This window comes from Thermobia domestica, chromosome 5 (genome assembly GCF_964235325.1).
Source record: "Thermobia domestica chromosome 5, izTheDome1.hap1.1, whole genome shotgun sequence".
NCBI classification, from domain to species: Eukaryota; Metazoa; Arthropoda; class Insecta; order Zygentoma; family Lepismatidae; genus Thermobia; species Thermobia domestica.
This window is the reverse complement of record NC_137458.1, coordinates 293,580-315,257: the sequence shown is the minus strand read 5'-3', so window position 1 is coordinate 315,257 and position 21,678 is coordinate 293,580. Positions and strand designations below refer to the sequence as shown.

The 21,678-nt window shown below is 35.9% G+C and overlaps 1 protein-coding gene across 1 annotated transcript in view; it reads right to left on the bottom strand.

The window, feature by feature from the left end:
- Window positions 1–1,972: 1,972 nt before the first annotated feature.
- RnrL (Ribonucleoside diphosphate reductase large subunit) overlaps window positions 1,973–21,678 on the bottom strand; it is a 52,343-nt gene continuing 32,637 nt past the window's right edge. Inside the window, exons 9-14 of the mRNA XM_081758082.1 lie at window positions 19,828–19,977; window positions 15,826–16,047; window positions 12,151–12,363; window positions 8,791–8,886; window positions 6,912–7,100; window positions 1,973–3,181 (exon numbers count right to left, since the gene is read on the bottom strand). Of these exons, the coding sequence (XP_081614208.1) occupies window positions 2,981–3,181; window positions 6,912–7,100; window positions 8,791–8,886; window positions 12,151–12,363; window positions 15,826–16,047; window positions 19,828–19,977 (1,071 nt within the window). The 3' untranslated portion in view covers window positions 1,973–2,980. The remainder of the gene's footprint in view (window positions 3,182–6,911; window positions 7,101–8,790; window positions 8,887–12,150; window positions 12,364–15,825; window positions 16,048–19,827; window positions 19,978–21,678) is intronic.

Below are 21,678 nucleotides of genomic sequence, written 5' to 3'. Positions count from 1 at the left end.
ACGATATAAATAATCCTAATTAATTATACATTGGATTGAATTCTTTAGATTTCGACATAGAACATACTGCATTTTATAAAAGAAGAAATCTCATGTCTGTAGTTATAGAATTCAATATTCAAGTTTCCGTTAAAGAGAAAATACCAGTAGTAAGTAGCCGAAAGTAGATTATGTTGTATCCTTCGTAGTAGATATTGCAGCTGTAGATTTAGTGCTTCCTGTAGTAGATTAGGCTTTTTTTCAACTAGTTCGCTTTGCTTTGAAGGTCTTACTTTAGTTAGGGTTGAGTATTATCTATTGCTCTTTACATATAACGCTTTCTGTACGTTAGATTAAGTAGATCTATATATACTTATATAAAGATAGATGATTTTATTATACACAAACTTCATTTATTGCAGGCCTTTAGCTAAGTTAGAAATCGATTCCAGAAGTTTAAAGCGTGCGTAGAATTGTTAAAGTTTATTTGAAGCACATTGTTTGAGGAAGCAAACCGATGGAAGTACATAAACACAGGTGTAAGCAGTGACGTATTTAACGGGGGGCTTCCGGGCTTAAGTCCCTCCCCCAAAATTGTATTTACTATATTAAAGTAAATTAAATATCCTGCAGAACATTTCCAGGTAGCAAAGTAGCCAAGCCCCCCTCCCCCCAAAAAACAAAATCGTAAATACGCCACTGGGTGTAAGCAATAGGTTTTGTTAGAAGTGTATCTTGTCTTAACATGAGTAAAATAATTAAATATTTACTTGTTTATTATAGGGATGGCAGCTGAACGACACATTTGAAGCCAATTAAATATGACCAGGTAAATTAAATTGCTTATACTGTACATTCTCGTAGCATTATTTACTTTTAATAACATTCATATGGATTATTTCACCATTACTTATTCTCATTAACAATGACAACAATTAATACACTTTAAACAATTCGTCACATTGGACTTTACTCTCGAAGATCTGCCATTATTTACCGATATATGGCGGGTGGGTGTGTAAAGTGCGTTTAAATTAGTGTTCCAGAGAAGTCGCATTTGAAAGTTCAGATATAAATCCAAAAATCCGGTTTTGGGTTTCAGACATAAAACTGTCTTATTAACATGAAAAGCTACAACAGCTAACCATTTTCCCAAAACCGGATTTTGGATTTATGTCTGAACTTTCAAATGCGATTTCTATAAAACAGTAAGTTTTGATTTAACGCACTTTGCACACCCACCTGCCATATATTAATCTTATTTTTATCGTTTCGTTTCAGGTTATACGCCAGTTGTTCCAGGAATGTCGTACCAAATCATTGTACTTTACTTACGTACTTTTAATAACAGTAAAGACTTTATTATGACAGCTAGTACTTTCCCGGAATCGGTTGTTTCCTCCTTTCATTAACGTATATGAAATTACAACCGTCAAAAGGTGTTCTCAATATATGAACACTGGATTATCCAAGCACAGCAGCTTAGGCTGTGGTACAAGCCATGTGGTCTGAGTGGAGAGCACCGACTGCAGCAGTGACAGAGTGTTTGGCTGTTCTGGGAAGCGGACTGGGTGGCGTAGTGGTTAACGCATCGGCAGGGTAAGCAGGAGATCTCGCGTTCGAGTCCCAGTCCACTCAAATCAAATAACTTTTTCACTCTTTGTAAGTTATTGTACTGGTCAACATTTAAATCGTTAACATTCATCTGAATTTTATACCAACAGATCTAGTCGAAGGCAATAGTTACACAAGAACTTACCAAGGTGTAATATATTAAAACATATATATTAATTTTGTAAAAATCAATTCATTTTTTTTTTGTCTAAAAAAAGTTACATTTCCAGATGTGTTTCTTTCTTTCTTTTTTATTAAATATAAAGTCTCTAGCAATGACTACTGAAACAGGAAAAAGTGTTTACTATCTGTTTTGTGAGATCGCTCAACTTGCTCCTTCAATAAAAGACTGTAGTAGGACGTAAATAGTTCAGTAATGTAATTTTTTAAAAACTTATTAATTTAATTATATCAAATAATATTCATGAACAAAACTGTTGAGGTAACAGCTTCAACTAGAATGCAACAAATAAACATTACTTCGGACAGAACCATGTGCCCAAATATTTTAAATTTTAAAATGACCATACAATTTCCTTATAAGTCTACGTTTGCTCATTTTGAATATAAGCCAAATAATCTAGAGATCGATAACATACAAGATTACAATGATACCAGACACTTTTTTTTTCACACGATGATATTACTTTAAGGTTTAATATATCCTTTTAAAAAAGTTTGCATTTGAGGATGAAAAAAAAAAAAAAAAAAATCCTGATCCATCAGAGTAAAACAAACCACCGGAACAGAAGTTAAAAACGTAAATCCGGTAGAACTTATTTCGTTATTTCACAGAGACACTGCACGAGCGTTAAGAGGCTATTTAATGTGATCCGTATTTTCTGTTTTTAACAGCTTGTCATTGTGAAGTGTTTTTTTAAGTTCCTTGTTAGCAGGTCAAATATATTTGTAACAGGAACTGATTTTTACATGCTCCAATTGATTCTCGAATATAAATACGAATTTAAATTCAATGACACCTTCTGTTAAAAATTCTGTAGTATTCTGGTTACTCAATAATTCAACAAACATCAACACAAAACATTCACAAAAATAGCTTTAGTTAACTGATATAAATACACACACACGCACACGCATATAAAAGTGAACACGTGTAAAAAGATCTATTGGTAGTATCACAGGAGTAATTGTTCTCATGAGCCAGCATTCGTACAACAACGGATTCACAATATACAAAAGCTTTCTACTGTACTTAAATAAAAAAAAAAACTATAAAACTACCTTTGATTCATTCATGTTCCATAATCAAGAAAATAGTTTTAAAGAAAATCACTAATATTCATATAAAGTGATGAATAATCTTTATATATTCTCCCCTCTCTTTAATTACATAACTAAAATAATCACATATAAAAAGGAACTCAAGTTATGATCCACACATCATGCATTCATCTTTATTTTCCAAAGAACACACCATGGCCGCCATATTGTCAGCTTTCTTCTGCGCTGGGCTGTTGCCATTCACTGATGTGGCCACGGATTTATTGAGTTTCGTTTTGTCAACGGTGAACTGAATAGCATTCGCTGCTGGCTTCGTACGCAGATAGTACATTCCTGTTTTTAGACCCTGAAATCAACACAAGAAACATTCTTCATTACATCAAACTATCACTAATCTTAATGTTTAAAAAGTTAGTTATATTTTCCTAAATTTAAATTATACGCATTATGACCATCACATTAAATTCAGAAAATTATGCTATGAAAAATGGATCCAGGCAATTGACATTTTTGTTCGTACCACAGTGGAAGGAAAAGGTTATAAACATTCTTCAAATTTAGTGAATTATCTTAAATATATTTCGAATCTTCTCGAGGCTCTTTCACTGGTGTTACAACGCGAATTTAAATCTAAGTTTCCTTCTCGTGGTGAGCCGCGTCCAATGTGCACTGGACTACTGTACTTCCAGAAGACCGCCAAGTTCTAATTACCACATACGTAATCCAAAGTGTCGTTTAACCCTCCAATCTACATTTAATCAGATTTAATGTACATTTAATTTCAACTTAAAAGGTCTTTTCCTTTAGATTTCATTAGAATTTTGTTCTATTTCAAACAAATCAGTGAAACTTTGGAATATGAAATTAATTTAGTTCCAGAACCCTGTTTGAGTTACATGACATGTATAATAAAATAGGTAGAAAAGAATAAAATTAGCAGCGGAAATTACAGATGATATCACTACAGCTTCTAACAACGAACTAAACGACAAAGCACAACGGAAATGTATTGAGGAGGCTATACTGCAATTACAAAGACTATACAGAACTGGGAAAACTACTTCAGATTGGACATTCAATGCAACAAGAATATCAGAGAATAAACATATAAAGAACATTGACTATCGCACAGCACAACCAAAAGACTGAAAATTTAGAATACGTCAGTCTTCAAACAATGAATTTCCATCGTTGAAAACTTCAACAATTTGATGAACTACGTGAGAAAATGGGAAGAATCAACCGATTTACTTTATTCTACATCCTCCATAGATGCGAATTCAATAAAAATTCAAACAATGAAAAAGTGCGAGACTCCACACTTCGTTCTTTGAATGTTTATAAACATGTAAGAGATGAGTAATTCTGCAAAGAAATTTGTGGTCTGACAACCTTAATTGATTCAGATTACGATTCTGGTATGTTAAGAGATTTCTGTGGCGGACTATAGCAAGAAAAATTGAACAAAGTGAAATCGAGATTACTCGGTGCTGTTTGTCCCCATTTCAAAGAATTAGAGAAACCAGGGCCCAAACAGGCGGACAACGCCATGTTCAAAATAAAAGGTTAACTTACTTAAATCTGTACTATGTCTAAGAATTTTTTTTTTTGTTTTTGTAATATGACCTTTGAAAATTACCTTGCAATCTATAACAACTCCAACGTCACAACTAGATTCTCATTAGTAGTATGAGAACTGATATGTAATTACATGAAAAAGCAGTTTTTATTCGTAAACTATTCAATCTCGATCAGGTTTACGCCTAAGCTTCTTTTTATCTCTTTTGTTGAAAATAGGTAAATTGGAGTCTAAAGTTTTCTACTGAAAATGAAATGAAATCTTTAAGTTTTACGTCCCACGGTTATGCCGGTTAGGCTAAAGGAGGCTGTGATGAGGAGAGATGAGTGAAATGATGGAATGAAGAAAGTGGGAGGAAACGGGAGGACCCCGAGAAAACCCACGAGCACGGTGTTTGTCCACCACAAAGTCCACACGGCGCGAGCTGGGATCGAACCAGGGACCCCAAGCATCGGAGGTGAACGCTCTACCATTGAGCCACCGCGCCCCCTGAAGTTTTGTATTGTCGATAGGTCTCTATATTATTAGTAAAGAGGGGCAAAGTATAAAGAAATATGACTTTTATAGTATATCTACTTACAGAAGCTATAGGCCATGTATTCATAAGAAAAATGGCTCACCTTATGTCTCCGTGTTTGTTACTTTAATAATTGAATATTTCGTTCCTCTCTGGTAGCATCATCAGAACTATCACCGGATCCTTACTTTTACATCTCTTATTTAAGTTTTTTCTTGTAACAACAATTAGTACAAAGTATTGAGTGACTTCATTTCGATTTTTGATTGCCCTTAATAATTGTCTCTGTATTTCCAGTCAATTCGCCACCTTCAGAAAAGGACTGTTGACATTAATAATTTATGTGGAATTTCACAATTTGTCTTTAATTTATGCTCTATGTGGTTGTCCTTTATTTTTGGCAGTTATAAACATTAATTCTACTTCGTAATTACGATTTAACACTTCGTAAATTTTCTGAATTTTAGGACTCAGGTGGTTCTATATTTTGGCTTCGTGGTTTGTCAATGAAGTCTCTTCTGAAAGTTAGTTTCTGTATTGGAACGCACCGCGTGACGTGTTTGTTTTCGAAAATCCTGCTCCTTAATATATAAAAAATACTATAATACTCAAATTTACGTTTCTTTATTCAGAAGGTGCTGAATGTGAGGATTTGCTTAAGTTAGAGGTAGACTGTTTAGTTTTCGAAAATTAGGGAGTATGGGCGGTCATTTTTAAAAAAACCACCATTCCCTTCCCAAAGTGCAGAATGATTATTTGCTGAAGTTGGGAGGCGTGAAACTCAAACTCTTATTTAAAGATAAGGGAATAAGTGTTTTACAGTTTCCAAAAAATTCTCTCCGAAGGGTTAAACTGGGGATCATTCCTATGATCTATTTTCCCGATCTTTATTCAGAAATTAGCGAATGAGAGGATTCGCTTCAGTTGGAGAGGTGAAATTCGGTATAAAAACCCTTACTTAAAAATAAGGGAATTCTTCAATGTTTTCAAAACTTCTGCTCCTAAAGGGGAAAAATTCCATTAAGGTGTGAATTCCTGGTTCAATATCAGGCCATGCGATTTTGTGGTAGATACCTCGGTTTTCCCTATTTCCTCCTACATGCTCATTCCATGACAATCGTGGGACCTCGCCGCACAGCTTCGTCCACCATGGGATGTAAAGCAATGTTTAAAAAAAAAATTAAATGTATTATGGGTACAAGTAAATCCTACGCTGGCATTATCTTTTCTTTCTCACAAAATGAATGAGTTGTGAAGAGATCCTACCGGGAAGGAGAGGTTCTTTTATTCTCAAATTGATCGATTACGCGACTCATTGGTTTCAATCACGTGCTGGTGTTACCTCAGTTCCCTCCCTGGTTTCAAGGGGTTTCCAGATCATAAGCTAGGGTCTGGCAGGTTCTGGTCATACCATAGGATTCGGTACCTCGTAAATCGGGACGCCCCCTGGCACCAAAAGCGGGATTTTAGTTTGCCTTAAATCGCTCCAACGTCTACACTAGATTTGGTTCTTCCACTAATACATAGTCTGTAACTAGGAGAGAGGCTTGGGTCGCTCTGTTCTCATAAGAAATAAATATCCAGTTGTACATGTCAGAGGGGAAGTGTATTTATCCTTGAAGGGAGTGCAAGATCATGGGTTTAACGAAGTGAGACGTAAGTTTAGGCATACATCAGCATACCATGATATATTAAGATCCTTGTACCCATTGCACTATGAGGCATGGTTTAAAATATGAAATTTCATATTTTGCCTCTCTCTCTAGATGTTAAGTTCTTTATTTTCCATTATACATGGTATTGTTAAGTTCTCTCTTTGAAGCAGTCGAAGAATCTGCGTACACATGCACAAATTAATCCATGAAAATAAATACTACTTGATTTGTCAGAAATAAAATGTGTCGAGGGACCTTTCCCAATGGTTTCATAATACAGAGAACATGTTTCAGATTTACCCTAACATGAGTCTAATAAACTCACCGACTTCCAAGCGTAGAAATGCATGGACGTTAGCTTCCCATAATTTGGCTCTGCAATGTGAATATTCAAAGACTGGCTCTGATCTATGTAGGGGCCTCTCTCAGCTGCCATCTTGATGACAATTTTTTGTGAGATCTCCCACACAGTCTTGTACAGGGCCTTTAGATCATCAGGAATACCTTCAATATTCTAGAAGAAACACAATAAATAAATAAATACATAAATTACAACAATCTCACGAATTTTTAAAACTGACACTAAGAATTTTAAAAATCAGCAAGCATTTTATGTTAACGCACCGAATTTCTTTCAAAATCTACAAAATGCGTTTAACACTTCTTTTACAACTATTATCTATTCCCTCAGAGTATGCAACTGACGCATGTTGCAAGTTTTGAAAATATATTTTAAAATTCCGGTTTGAAGTTAAATTTTATTTTGAGTTCTTTACAATCTGTTACTTGTTAACAAATGGTTGATTATGCAGTTTCATTGCTTATCTAATTTGCCTTTCATTAACAAGGCCATAAACGGAAATAACATTATAATTTCGAAAGAATCTGCTATAAGTAATTTAGTAACTCATTTACAGCAGTCAGTAATATCAGGTACTCTACACCAGAATTTTAGAAATTAGTTTTCTACCAAATTATTTTCGTAGATTTGATCTGGTAACTGCTATCCAATGCAGAATATGAATCTCTGGTAGGTTACAGCAGTCAGATGTATAAATATCTTTTATACTTATAATTATCACTGTCCAAGATTTAGTGCTTTAGTGAAAGAATTCTACGTAGTCAACTGAACAGTAACAAGACCAATATGTGCAGGAGGGAAGAGACTACATTAAACACATATTTGCCGACTGAAAAAGACTGAACTGACCAACGAAACAGTTTCAGAACAGATCGAAGATAGCGACGCAATACGTGAACATCTTAAATTTTATATCTTGTTCATTCACATGGATTCGAGTTTTCCTAACAAGCTATGCAAAATAGATCAAATAGATTCAGTCTACGTCCATTCCATTTATCACGTTATTTCTTAATTTTTATAATGGAATGCTTTACTTGAAAACATTTAGTTTTCTTAGATGGATACCAGATTGTACTATTAGTAGGATAACTTTCCATCCAACAACTTTTTTGATTCTCTGAAGTACAGAAGTATTTTTCTTTAACGATTATAGGAAAATTAGGTTTGAAAGGGTCAAGAAAGGATGATCCGCAGAGAGGGAAATGAAATCAAAGTTATACTCCCACGGTTATGCCGGCTAGGCTAAAGGAGACGGTGATGATGAGAAATTAATGAAATAGTGGAATGAAGTGGGAGGAAACGGAAGGACCCCGAGAAAACCCACGCACACGGTGTTTGTCCACCACAAAGTTTACTTAGTGCGAGCTGGGATCGAGCACCAGATGTGAACACTACCATTGAGCCACCGCGACTCCTCAATTCTTAGAGAGATTTCTGTTTCATAAAACTGATACCTAATATGTTCATCCGACGAAAAGAGTGTATATGATAATTAAGGCAATTTATGTTAACCTTCTGTGATTTTTCTAAGACTGAACACCGAAGGAAGTTCAATAACTTCCCCATAAACTATTCAAGTTCTTTCATTCTGAATCCAGTCTGCAGCTGTGAAAAGAGAAAATAAACTATTACGATTAACAATTCTACCCACAAAAGAATTACGACCTCAGATTGTTACAATTGTTCCATGTTACTAGTTGTAATACAGAATGGAAAAACGATCTGAAGATTTGCGAGAGCGCCTCATTTAATATTTGTAATTCTAGACAAATTCTGTTGAACAGTTACTCTTGTAACTAATCTTGCCTAGTTCAAAATATATTAAAATAAGAAAAAGTACCTGAATGGATCCTCCGTGGGCAATTATTTTTGTTTTCATTTCTTCGTCCCACAAACCACGCTCAGTCAAATCTCTCAGAAGATGGTGGTTCACAACCTGAAACAAAGTTCAATTGACTCTTATAACAATTTATGCATAATTACTTACAGCTAACTGTACAAATATTTTCTTGTAATCTGCTGCGTTTATGTTAGCAATTTTGCACTTAATTTTCTTAAAATACATTTTAATAACAATATGGTAATACAATTTGTGTAGTACTATACACTAACAATTTTTAAAAAAAGATTTAAAAAGGAAATTTGCGTGTATGCTTTCAATGTCACAATGTTAACTGAAAACTCTTAACAAATGCTGGGTCACAGAACTTGCTGTTTTCGTCGTTTTAAATATTCTTCAAAAAACCAGAATTAGTTTTGGCGGAAAACAGGTCTTATTGTTTGATACACTAAACTTTTAATTTTGGCCATACGACATGGTATCTCAAAAGAAACAATACTTATCATCCAGAAGAATCTCGCAGGCACCGCCTTACAAAGTGTCACATCCAGGACGCTAGAAAAACTAACGTACGAAATTCACATCAAAAGTACGTGCCGTTTTGTTCAAAAGTCCAGATTTTTTTCTTGTCATTTTAGAGGAGCAACTACAGCGTTAGACACAACCATTTTTTGTCTCTTAAGCAGTGAAGATTTTGTTTACTAGGTTGCAGTAATTGAGTTACAGTAGTGAACGAGTAAAACGTGTTTCTGACACTGCCCGGGGACAATTTTCGGTTGAACAGCAACGGGTAATTGTGAAACTCTTCACCGCAGTTGGACGTGCAGTCTATTTTTATCGTCAGGTGAAAGGCGTGTGTGGTGATAGTGCTCTTGCAGAAAAAAAATGTTAGGAAGTGAAAAATGTGTGAAAAATGAACAGAAGTCTGGACGTCCTACTGCAATGTTGAAAATTTCATCATGAAGATAGGGTGTCACCATGCAGGCGATTTGTGATACACTGAGAACAGCAGAATGAATTACAAACGAACTGGGCCTAAGGAAAGTTTCTTCTCGCTGAGCATTACAAATGCTTAATAACGATCAAGTGTTATGACAATGGGTGAATCATAGATTTCATTATTCAACTCAAACAGAAAGGTAGTCATGTAGTGTAAACACACAGATTCACCAATCTTTCAAAAAATGTCGTCAGGTAGCATACAGTGAGACGGTGTTGTACATTATGTTCTGGGATTCCCAGGGATTGATAATGCTCCACCGTTCCGAAAGGTCATACAATTACGGCCGAGTATTTTCGTACTTTTGGATACAGAATTTTTGCCAAAATTGAGAAACGACAATTTCATCTCCCACATGGACAATGCACCGTGCTAGATTGACCTCATTCTTGGCTGACCACGGAATTGAACTTTTGCCACACCTACCCTACTCACCACATTTAGCCCCAAGTGACTTCTAGTTTTCTCAAACCTCAGAGATTCTCTTCGCGGACGCCATTTTGCCAGTAGATCATCCCTAGGAAGTGTTATTTTTCAGTATCTGAAACATATCCCTCAAAGAGGACTATGCCACATGCTACACAAAATGGACGGAGGGATGGGAACTGTAGAGAGTGTCTATTGAGAAATAAGACAGGTTAGTTCCCAATATTTCCTTGTTCTTGGAAATTACCTCGTATACCTCATAAGGACAAGTAAAAATGGATGAGGGATGCGAGGAACAGTTCAATCAATTTTCTACCGCCAAACAGACCACAAGAGTCGTTCTGAGTTTGTGCTGCAGTACAAGGAAGAGTTTTTTAAGGGATTTCTGGAGGTTGCGGAATATTGCACTTAGGGAAGAAGACTGCCACTCGTCAAACTGTCTTCAAACACCGAAGTCCCCTGGGCGTCTCACCAATAGACTGTTGTGGTTTGGGCTTCTCAGACACTTTCTCAACCTCGTCCTCGACCTCGCAGAGTCTTCGTTAAGTTCGTAAAGAGGTATGGTGAGACCAATCCCCCTCCAATTGTTTGCAGAAGTTTGCTATAGTGGAAACTACACTGCCGGGCGATCGTTCGGCCGCGTCACATTGCACAGTCTGTGAGGAGGAAAAGGATTTACTAGTCAGGTGAGTGGATCAAAAGATCGACTATATTATCATAATCTTCCTTACTTCTCCGTTTATCTTTAATGTTATTATACTGCGCCCATTATTTCTACACTGATGTTTCGCTGGCGATGTCCACCTATTCACATGTTCTCGATTTAAAATGTCTAAAATGATTTACAGATATTTTTCTGTTTCACACTTACAGTCTAACGACAACCTGCTCGAGGTTAAGTGGTGTCTATCTAGTGCTTTAGTATGTTTGTGTTGTAAATCTTTATTAGCATTAGTCTACCTCAACTTCAAGACAACTTAAAAAAGTGGCGACCTTGTAAATATTCCCATGGTTAAGTAATACTTCTATACTAATCTAATGGTACAGGCAGATAAATTAAAACATATAGTAATTAAATCTAAAACATGAACTCCCATCATACGTGAAAGATTTTATTCAAATTGGTATTTTAGCGGAGGGGGGGGGGGGGAGGAGGAGGAGGAGAGTGGGAGTAAAACGTAATTTATGCGAAAAATTTAATACCTCGTGGTGAGTCCGTCAAGTTTGGAGCACGAAACTCGGCACAAACTCCTTGTTACAAAGAAACGGGAGCGTATCCCAGTATTTTTGAAAGTTTCAGTTCTCATGGAGAGGAAAGAGCCTTTCCTATAATTTCGCTCTTCATATTGAAAGCGACATTACCTGTTTGTAATCATATCACGGGGAGACAGCTGATCAGCTGGAGATACATTTATGCCAAAAATAAGTCTCTCACGACTTCAAGTTGGGAAGATGAAACTCCGTATATAAATGCTTCATTAGAAATAAGCGGACAGGTGTTCTGAGTTCTTGAAAATTCAGCTTTTAAGGGAGATGAAAGTGGGGGAAATGGGCTATTCCTGTAACTACTTTCACTGCATTGAAATTGACGTTATCTGTTTCGTAATCGCATTACAAGAAAATAGCTTAACCATTTCAAGTTATTTTTGGAATATAGTACCTACTTCAAGCTGCGTTACCACTTTGATTAAAGGCCGCATCCTAAGGAAATAGAGAGACTCAAAATTTATCCCAAAAATAGGGAATTGTATTTTTTTTTATTACACTTTCATTGTAATCCCGTATTCAAAGGGGAAGAAAGGGGTTCTGATACTTTCCATAAACGTATTTTCCTAGTATTGAAATAGTATGACAATAAGATAAAATTTGAAAGAAATAAACAAAACTATGATAATGCAATGCTTTGTAGTAATAAGTAAAGAAAAGAAACCTACCTGAAATTCACCGGAGAGCACTCTCCTAGTGTAGATATTGGAAGTATATGGTTCGATTGATTCATTGTTGCCCAAAATCTGGGCAGTGGATGCTGTGGGCATTGGTGCAAGCAGTAGAGAGTTCCTCACGCCATGTTTTGCGATTTTCTCTTTGAGACTAGCCCAGTCCCACAAATCAGTAGGTTTTACATTCCACATGTCATACTGTAGAATCTAATAAAACAGAGGCATCACTCATTTACATATCCAAGAACAGAAATGCTATTCCTACAAATGATCAAGTCTAACGAATATGACAAGCAATATCTCGGCAAATGTGACTTCAACCTTATACAAGCACATTGTCTTATAATTATTATTAAAATAACATATTAAGTTAAGACATTTCCCAATTAGTTTTCTAAATATTCAAATTACAAAATACATTATGAAATCAATAGTAGTTATGCATGCATGTTAATGAGCTCGTAATTGCTTATAAACATAGCTGAACTTGCCTGGAACTTATTTTTAAAATATTGGAATGTGAACTGGTATGTAAGTATTAGTTCGTAACAACACACTGAGCAAGGCTGTGTGATAATATGTAACAAAACACACAATCACGTGATTGTGTGTTTTGTTACATATTATCATAAGCCTTGCTCAGTGTGTTGTTGTGTTTTAGTACAAAATGGAAACAAGGTACTAAATATAGTTCGTAAGAATATATATATTCAAATTCATACTAAAATTAATTCAAATTCTTGAAATTTATATTTTGGAATTTTCGAGGTCTATATGTAAATATATACAATATTACTACCGATATTTTTAATTATTGTTTGTAGTGAAAATGATTATTACTACTTACTTTCAATATACACAGGCCTCCCAGTAAGACATTGAAAAATATATAGAACAGTTTGGTTTATACAATAGAATATTATGCTCTGAAGTACAGAAAAAATACAAATGTATTGTAAAGAAGGTCACACTTCATCCCAACAGGAAACAAGATTTAGATTAATACAGAATAAGAGTATATATAACCTTTTAAACTTGTAGCTCTAGAAACTATATACACATTTCTAACAGCATAAATTTCAAGACATTTCCAGGGCGTTTTCACGACATACCGTACTTTTATTTCTAGGTTTTCCGTGACGTGAGGGAACCCTGCATATTATGTACAACAATATTGGAAGGCGTTGGGATATGTTGGTGAATACCAACACACTTTACGATATAAGAAATTGGAGCATGGCAAGGTTCCTCAGCTAAGCTTCATTCGGGAAAAATAAGCACATTGAAAAAAAAAAAAAAAAAGTTGACGTGGGAGGATAGGAAAAAACAAATTAAAAAAAGTAAAAGTGAGGATTAGTGACTATTCCTTGGAAAAAAAAATGCGAAGACATTTAGCATATTGCTAATATGTAGCAATTTAAATCATCACTGGAACTGCCCTTGGTTTCTATTTTTAATAATTCAATCACTAAAAAATATAGGAAATAAAGGACAAGATTAAAATATAGGACAAATATACACAAATTTCTATAAATATACGAAAATAGAGCAGCTGGGAGCCCTGCACACAGGATGGTCAAAATGTCTTTCCCCCTGTCATTGTGTTGCAAATGTGTGTGAATAAATTTTATTACGGTTCATTTTGTAGCAGTGCTATTTTTGCAAGGAATCCTGTATTGCAGATAGCTGACAAGAGCTCCTACAGTTTGGAAAATAGGCTGATTGCAAGTACATGCGTAAATGAACGTGTGCATTCTGGCAAGAACATTGAAGATATGCGACGTGACTTCACTAGACAGTTCGACCCCTCCGAAGAGGACAATATTGCACTGGAAACAAACTGCTGAAAAGGACGAACTTCCACGCGAAGAAACACGTGTGGAGATGAAGGCATCTGTGTCACGAAAACTACTTTCGATCTAGAATTCCAAAAACCAGAATGTTAAGGATCTTTAATTGGAACCGTTCAATTAAGCATCTGTCAACAAGTGATAACGACATGGACAAAAGACGTATGGCACAGAGGCAGTTGCTTGATGTTTCAGGCAAACGTGGAAAGCTGTTTTTCTCCGATGAATGTGCAATTTACTGGAGTGAATGGGCTAAAAATATTTCTGGAACACAGAAAATTCGCACTCTTACAAAAAACTGGAGTACAACCTCCCAAAGGTAACTTTTCTTTGCACTCATCTATGCCGTCACTGTCAGGAATACCATGGGGTTTTCAGTGATGAATAGAACGAGGGTCAAAACTTCAGCGCCTCTCGACTGCCCTCCCACAAGTTCAGACTCACACCTCGTGACAACGTTCTGTGGGGTAATATCAAGGAACGTATTTTCCAGGAGCGATACCAGGCAACTCAAAAGTGACGCTGTTAAGACAGTACAACTCAATCCAGTAAAATGTGTCTAGTATTCTTGTATAGGGATGACAAGACATTTGGAGCTTGCTTTTTTTTTTTTTTTTTTTTTTTTTTTTTTTTTTTTTTTTTACACCAGCCTATCTTTTAATGAAGCGAAAGAGATTTCTGGATATCCAAATTGGGTCCAGAACTCACAACTAAAATACTCTGAGTCTTATTTTTTTTTTTTAATTCTCTAAGACTAACCTTTGAAACAGTATTTATTAGGCTATCATCAACCCCAATGAGTTTATTTAGAACTGAGATTGTGCATAACTAGGAACTATAAGTCTGCACAACATTATAAATACGTTCGTATAAGTCAAAGTCTACTATCAAGCCATGTCACGTTTCATTCTGATCTGATGAGTTTATTTTATTTGTTTTTGGTTTCGAAAATACAACAAAATTTGACCGTCCATTAACTAGAGAAGCGGAATCCTGCACAACAGAATACTGACGTTTTTATATAGAAGGTCAAAGTCTACTACCATGCTACGTTTGACCTTGATTGCATAAATTTGGTGTACGGGTTTTTGTTTTCGAAACTATGACCACCCGTATCTTGAAAACCGGAAACCTGCAGAACATAATATTTCTGATGCTTACGTAGGCTTAACTCGTTACAATGAAGGTGGCTCAATGGTAGAGCGCTCTTGGTTCAATCCCCGGCCAAGCAAATTTGTGCTGCACAACATGGTGCTCGTGGGATTTCTCGGGGTACTCCCGTTTCTTCCCATTTTCTCATTCCATCATCGCTCACTTTATTCATCGTACTCCCTAGCCCAAAGAGCATAAAAGTGGGACGTTTCATTTTTCATATGAACAATTACTAAATTGTAGTAACTATAACACAATCTTTAATCGTAGTATTCATTTAATTACTACTACATGACATCGCTACAATTATTCCGTACTCTTATCAGAAAATCTTCAGCTCATATCATAACTGTTTAGCCATTCCAATTTCTATTTGTCATAAACAACAAGTTAACAGACTTCTACAGATCAACATACTTGGTGTTAAACTTATGTTATTCATTGCTAACTATTCAGACATTCAACAGTTTATTATTATTATTATTATTGAAGAGAAAAATTCAATCAAGGACAAAAACTGATTTATGATGCAACAGTGTAACAGATATAAACTTCAAGAAATTATCTGTGGCTTTAACTGTGTTTACATTTTCATATTTATTAATAGCAAAGGACCTGCCAATACATAGAACAACATTCTCTACTAGGACTATTGAAGAGTACTTACTCCTTTGCTGACAGGAGATCCTTCGTACGTTTCGTAGGGTCCTAATTTCTCAGCTAGTTCACAACTGGCTTCCAGAGCTCCATAATAAATAGTCTCAAATATTTGGATGTTCAACTTTTGGGCTTCGGGGCTCTCGAATGGATACCTCATCAAAATAAAGGTATCCGCCAAACCCTGAACCCCAATGCCTATTGGCCTGTGCCTCATGTTCGACTTCTTCGCCTATACAAAAAGTAAATAAAATAAAATATTTCAGACTACTTAACAATAAAATATCTAGAGAGCAGTTAAAATACTGGTTCATGAAACTGAAACGTGCTTTCCCCGCCCCCTCCTTATCTTTATTACTAACGAGGTGTTTTCTGATTACTTTCACAAATCAAGGTTCTTCAACATAATCCCCTTGGGCAGCTACACATTGATGGAAGTTTCTGGAATACCTTTCGGCTCGTCGGTTACGCTCTTCTGGGTACTGTTTAAAGTACCAAAATGGCGCCCTTTTAAATGGTTATTGAGCAAGGAAAATAAGTTACAGGGACAGGTCCGGCGAATAGTGGAGCTGAAGAACCACATTTTTTTTCTGCTAAAAATTCATTGATGAAGACCATCGTGTGACATGGAGCGTTGTGTTGCATCATCCAAGTGCATGCAATGCTTTCTCAAACTTTTTTTTTTTTTTCCCGTCCAAACCCTGTGTTAAAATTTGATGGACGGTAAACACGTTCAAATTTAACTCATTACTGATCATTCTCACCGTCAATAGACGATTTAACCCCTTAAGAGATTTGACTTCACTCTTTACATAAACTTTTGAAGTTGAAGATCTTGGCATATGAAGTTCCTGATCCAATGTTCTCGCCCTCCTAAAAAAAAAAAAAAAAAAAAAAAAAAAAAAAAAAAAAAAAAAAAAATTGCGCCATCTGGATACTTGTGTCCTGAATAGGGAATTTCTCTATAAGGCCTCTGTCATAGTCATAGTAGCAAATTCACCAAGCTTTACACAAAATTTGATAGCACAACTTTACTCAAGATTTTGTCGGTTTATTTTAGTAACGCACCTTACAAAAAGAAGTTCACTTCAGACGCTTTCAGCAACCATCTAGTAACTGGAACGAGTTCAAACACTGCTGAGTTAACGGCGAGGGTTAACTGCCATGTGAAGATGGAGACGGAGTTTTCGGTTCGTGCACAGTGTTACCAGTTTCATTACTTTTCTAACACACCTGATAAACTAATCTAATTAACAGGTTTAGTCCCAGAATGATAGTACATGCAACAAAACAAGAGGCCGACTTCCCAAGGATAAAGGAAGGCCGAGGGAAAAAGGCTTACGTAAAAAGAATAAAAATGTATCGAAAACTTTATGCAAGTTAATAACATTTGAAGTCGTTATAAACACATGATTCACTATTTTATGTATTCATACGAAGTGGACATTCCTTGTAGTTTGATGGTGAGTCACTGCAATGCTCGTTTCAAATCAGTGAAGCAGTCGCATCAAGCAGAAAATGAGTGACAGCACCCTGGAGCAGCAGTCCCTGGCATATAAATCCATTTGAAACTAGTATCATTTCCTGACTGTATCACTCAAATTTTAGCTCTTTCCAAAATTCAAAACTGGCTTTAAAAAGACTGATTTGGCAAAATTCCCGGCACAGCACCCAGAAAGACGTGACAAATATACTGTACAACGCTGCACGAATATTTCCGCCAACGTCACAGTCGCTTCACTTAAAGAACAGTAGATATATATACTCAAGGAACACGGCTTTACATAAAATTTTTAAACAACTATCCTCTACAACAGGGGTGTGCAACTTGGAACAGTGGGTGGGCCAATCACAGAGCACTAAATTGCGTCGCAGGCCTCACTGTAGATATATCATTTTTACGACAATTGAATAGTACAGTATTAAATGATGGAACATGTTCATCGTAATTTACATCACAATAATACAAAACAACTGTTATATTGGTAACCAAAATACTGTATTTACTCACTAAAGAGGAGCAGAATAATGTATTTAGAACTTTATCGGTACATCTAGCAAGCCTTATACCAGAGGGAAATTTCCCCCAAGTACCTGCGCTTGCCAAGTGCTTGTCTTCAGGGCGTTACCTCGTTTCGCACTGTGTGATCGATGGAAAATTTTCAGTTCACTCTTAACAGGTTTTGTAAAAAAGAAAAATTATAATAATTGTTTTCAATAACTGACCAGCGGGCCGGCTGTTGCACACGGCTACTCTACAATGTACAGTGAAACCTGGCAACTTGGCCACCTCTCTAAGTTGGCCACCTGCTTATCTTGGCCTAGTTCGTCTTGAACCTGCATTTTCCCATAAGACATTCGTTACTTTCTACTCTATAAGTTGGCCACCTGTCTATCTTGGAAGTTGGCCACACTGAAGCAATGTTTACCCTATGATGATAATGTTAAATTTACCTGTGTATCTTGGCCACGAAAAATACACTTTTGTTATTTTTCTTAACTCTTTCGATTTCCCATATGAGAGGCAGATGTTCTGTAGTTTTGACTGGACACAAAGAACATAGATTCGCACGATTTGTTCTTGGAGGTCAATGGCCAGAACACTACCCTCATAAAGGGTGGTGAAGGAAGGTGTGAATATGAAAAAGCACGTACAGGAATTCAGGAAATGGTTGTACGTATTTGTTTACCCTGTCTGTTTTGGTAAAACCATTAGCTATATCGGCTCCTTTCATCAGTGGGAAGCTAGTAATTCCAGAAAATTCTCAAGGTTAAAGCTCAATTGTCATTTATTGGCACCTGACTGCATGTCAAAAGGTAGCGGAGGTTTTGAGATATGAATTCCCTCAAGATTTTCTCAAAACATCTTTTGCTCCGAGGGAAACGCTTCTACCTCATTAACAAGAGGTAATTAACTACAATATTAGAATGTGCATATCTGACAAAAGGAATAAAGCAAATATGTCTAGAATGAACCACCATTCAGTAACAGCTGAAAAGAAGTCATATAAATTGCATATGAATTTCTCAATTTATAACTTAGCTTTTCTTGTTTTCAATCTGAATATCTCAGTGTGCTATAATATCAATTTCAATTAACTGCGTACATACACTTCTATTTCATGATGGTTTGTGTTTTTGTGTTTCCAATCCGAAAAATCCAATGTACCAAACTAGTTTTCAGTAAGAGAAAGGTATGCATAGACATACTATCAAGAGTGCCGATCCTAGGGAGACCGAGGGGGCCCGCGCCCCCCAAAGCTCATGTGGCCCCTATTTTATTTATGAGTATACAATATTTGGTATAATTTGAGTGCAATTTGTCTTAAAATCTTCATATATATACCTTCTGCATCTGAATGGACCCCCCAAATTTACAGAGAAATCGGCGCTTTTGCATACTATAGTAATATTTTCTAGTACTGTATATTTTTATGATTACTCTATATACATTTATAAGTAGCTGTCGTGCCACTGCTTATTAAAATTTTACAATCAAGTAATACTAGAAATCCTATTCTAAAAATACACAAATCACACTTATTTTCTGTAAGTTGGCCACCTGTCTAAGTTGGCCACTTTTCGATGGAACCGATGGTGGCCAACATAGAGACAGGTTTCACTGTAATTAGGCCTTCCTCCTTTATTGCGATTACTACCATTCTGCAACTTCGAAAATTCAAAGGTTGCTAAACAAAAATTAATAATTGAATATCTAGATTATTTAATAGCAGCAATATATTCTTCTTTTCAAGTTTTGCGTTAATTACAATCAGATACAGCACTTTTTAAGAAGTTAACTGAACCATTACTTCACAATAAATGAATTTACTAGTTATCAATTGATTAGGAAATCCCGCTCGACTCTTTAATCAAGGAGCAAATACTTTCATAATTTACATGTAGGTGAAAATAAAAATGAACTGTTTATAAAACATAAGGCAAGTTGAAATGTTACGCAACATCACTATTTTATATTCTAGATTAAAGTGTAAATATACGGAAATATTACCTCAGGTACAGGGTAATAGTTGACATCAATTATCTTGTTGAGATTCCTGGTGATCACTTTGGTTACTTCTTTCAACTTAACGAAGTCGTATGTTCTGTCGGGCTTCACATACATGTTTAAAGCAATAGACGCCAAGTTACATACAGCCACCTAATAAAAAAAAATATTTCCCATTATACAAACTGGACTATATCAAATTTTAAGGTTCAATATGAAAGTCTTATAATGATGGGAGATTTATATCTTAAGATATCGTGTGAACTTAAATACTACAATTACAATGTAAATTCAAAACATCATATTATATATTATGCAACACACACGAGGGTTGGAACTTTATTTACTTATTTATAACTGATGCAAAAGAGGTTTCTTTGAAACAATGTCCTTCCACGTAGTCACTAGCGTCATGCACAATCTATTGTCAGCGATGTGGAAGTCATACTATGCGTCCTGTTGATGGTTCGAACATTGCCTAAAGAATTTCTGGGATGTTCGGAAACTAATTCCACGAATCATTTTAGGAATCAAATAAGTTATAGGGCTTAAATTCGGGGAGTTTGGTGAAAGTGATTACTTTCCAATTCCACTAAGCAAACAAATCAGATTGCGCTATATACGCACAAGCAGCATTGTCCTAAAAGATGGTACAAGGATACTACAGTGATACTGTGTATGATGGTTTATCCTTAAGATGCGGTATACGTTGGGATAATACCATCTCAACTGTACACGAGAACCACCATAACCTACACAATACTAGGGTTCTGTTGAATGTTAATATTCATGGTAATTCACAATGACGCCACTCGTTCGATTAACATTTTAATTTTCGTTCCTACGACCTGGCCTATGTTTCATCCAGCATAATGATACGGCATGAGACAGCTTATAGCGAAAGAATCGCGCTTATAACATTGGATTTGAGCAACACCGGGTCCGAATTCCCCCCCTCCCCCCCAAGAAAAAGAACTTCCTCACGCAACATACATTTGTACACTGTCTCAATAAAACTAGATTTATTTAACAGGGAAATGATTAATGTAGCATGAAAATTTTATCTTACACACTTCATTTCTATTCTTTCTCTTATAAAAACAATCTACTTCAGAACAATAGACTCGGGACACTGATAAATTCCATAGCAAGTTTATGGTTAGTAAAAATAGCATCATTCCTCAAAACTCGATTAAGATCGTTAGGAAATCTAGAACGTTGTGAGCTGCGAGTATTTAGGATATTCGACAATACGCCAATACTCAGGGAGGGTTCCCACTTACTTGACGAGCAAATTTCCCTGACTTTTCCAGGTTCTCCAAGTCAGGATTTACAAATTTACAGGTTTGTATATAATGTGAAGATATATATATATATATATATATATATTTCCCGATCAGGGAAGTTCCTCTTCTACTATGATGTACAAGTATAGAAGTTTAGCAAAACATTTTATTTTATAAAATATCCCCTACCAAACAGCGGGATAAGAAAATATCCGAGGAGTGAAAATCCGGCCTAAAATTCCCCGACTTTTCCAAGTTTCCTACGAGGGTGGGAACCCTGTCAAGAGACAAGCCATTCATAGTACAGACGATCACTGCAACGCACTAAACAGGAATGAGTCAGATGAAAGGGTTCAATGCGCAAGCGAGTAAGAACTATATCTACGGAACTTGTAGCAGAGCAATCTATAGGTATCATGAGCCCACTGTAGTCAGCAGTTTTTATGAAAATAGCTAAGCAAAAATTCAAGTCTATAAAATTCCTCTGTTACCAGTGGACTGAAATTTATTCTTGTGACCACAAGGTGTTTAGAAATAGCTAAATCCATATTTTTAAAATTTACGATTA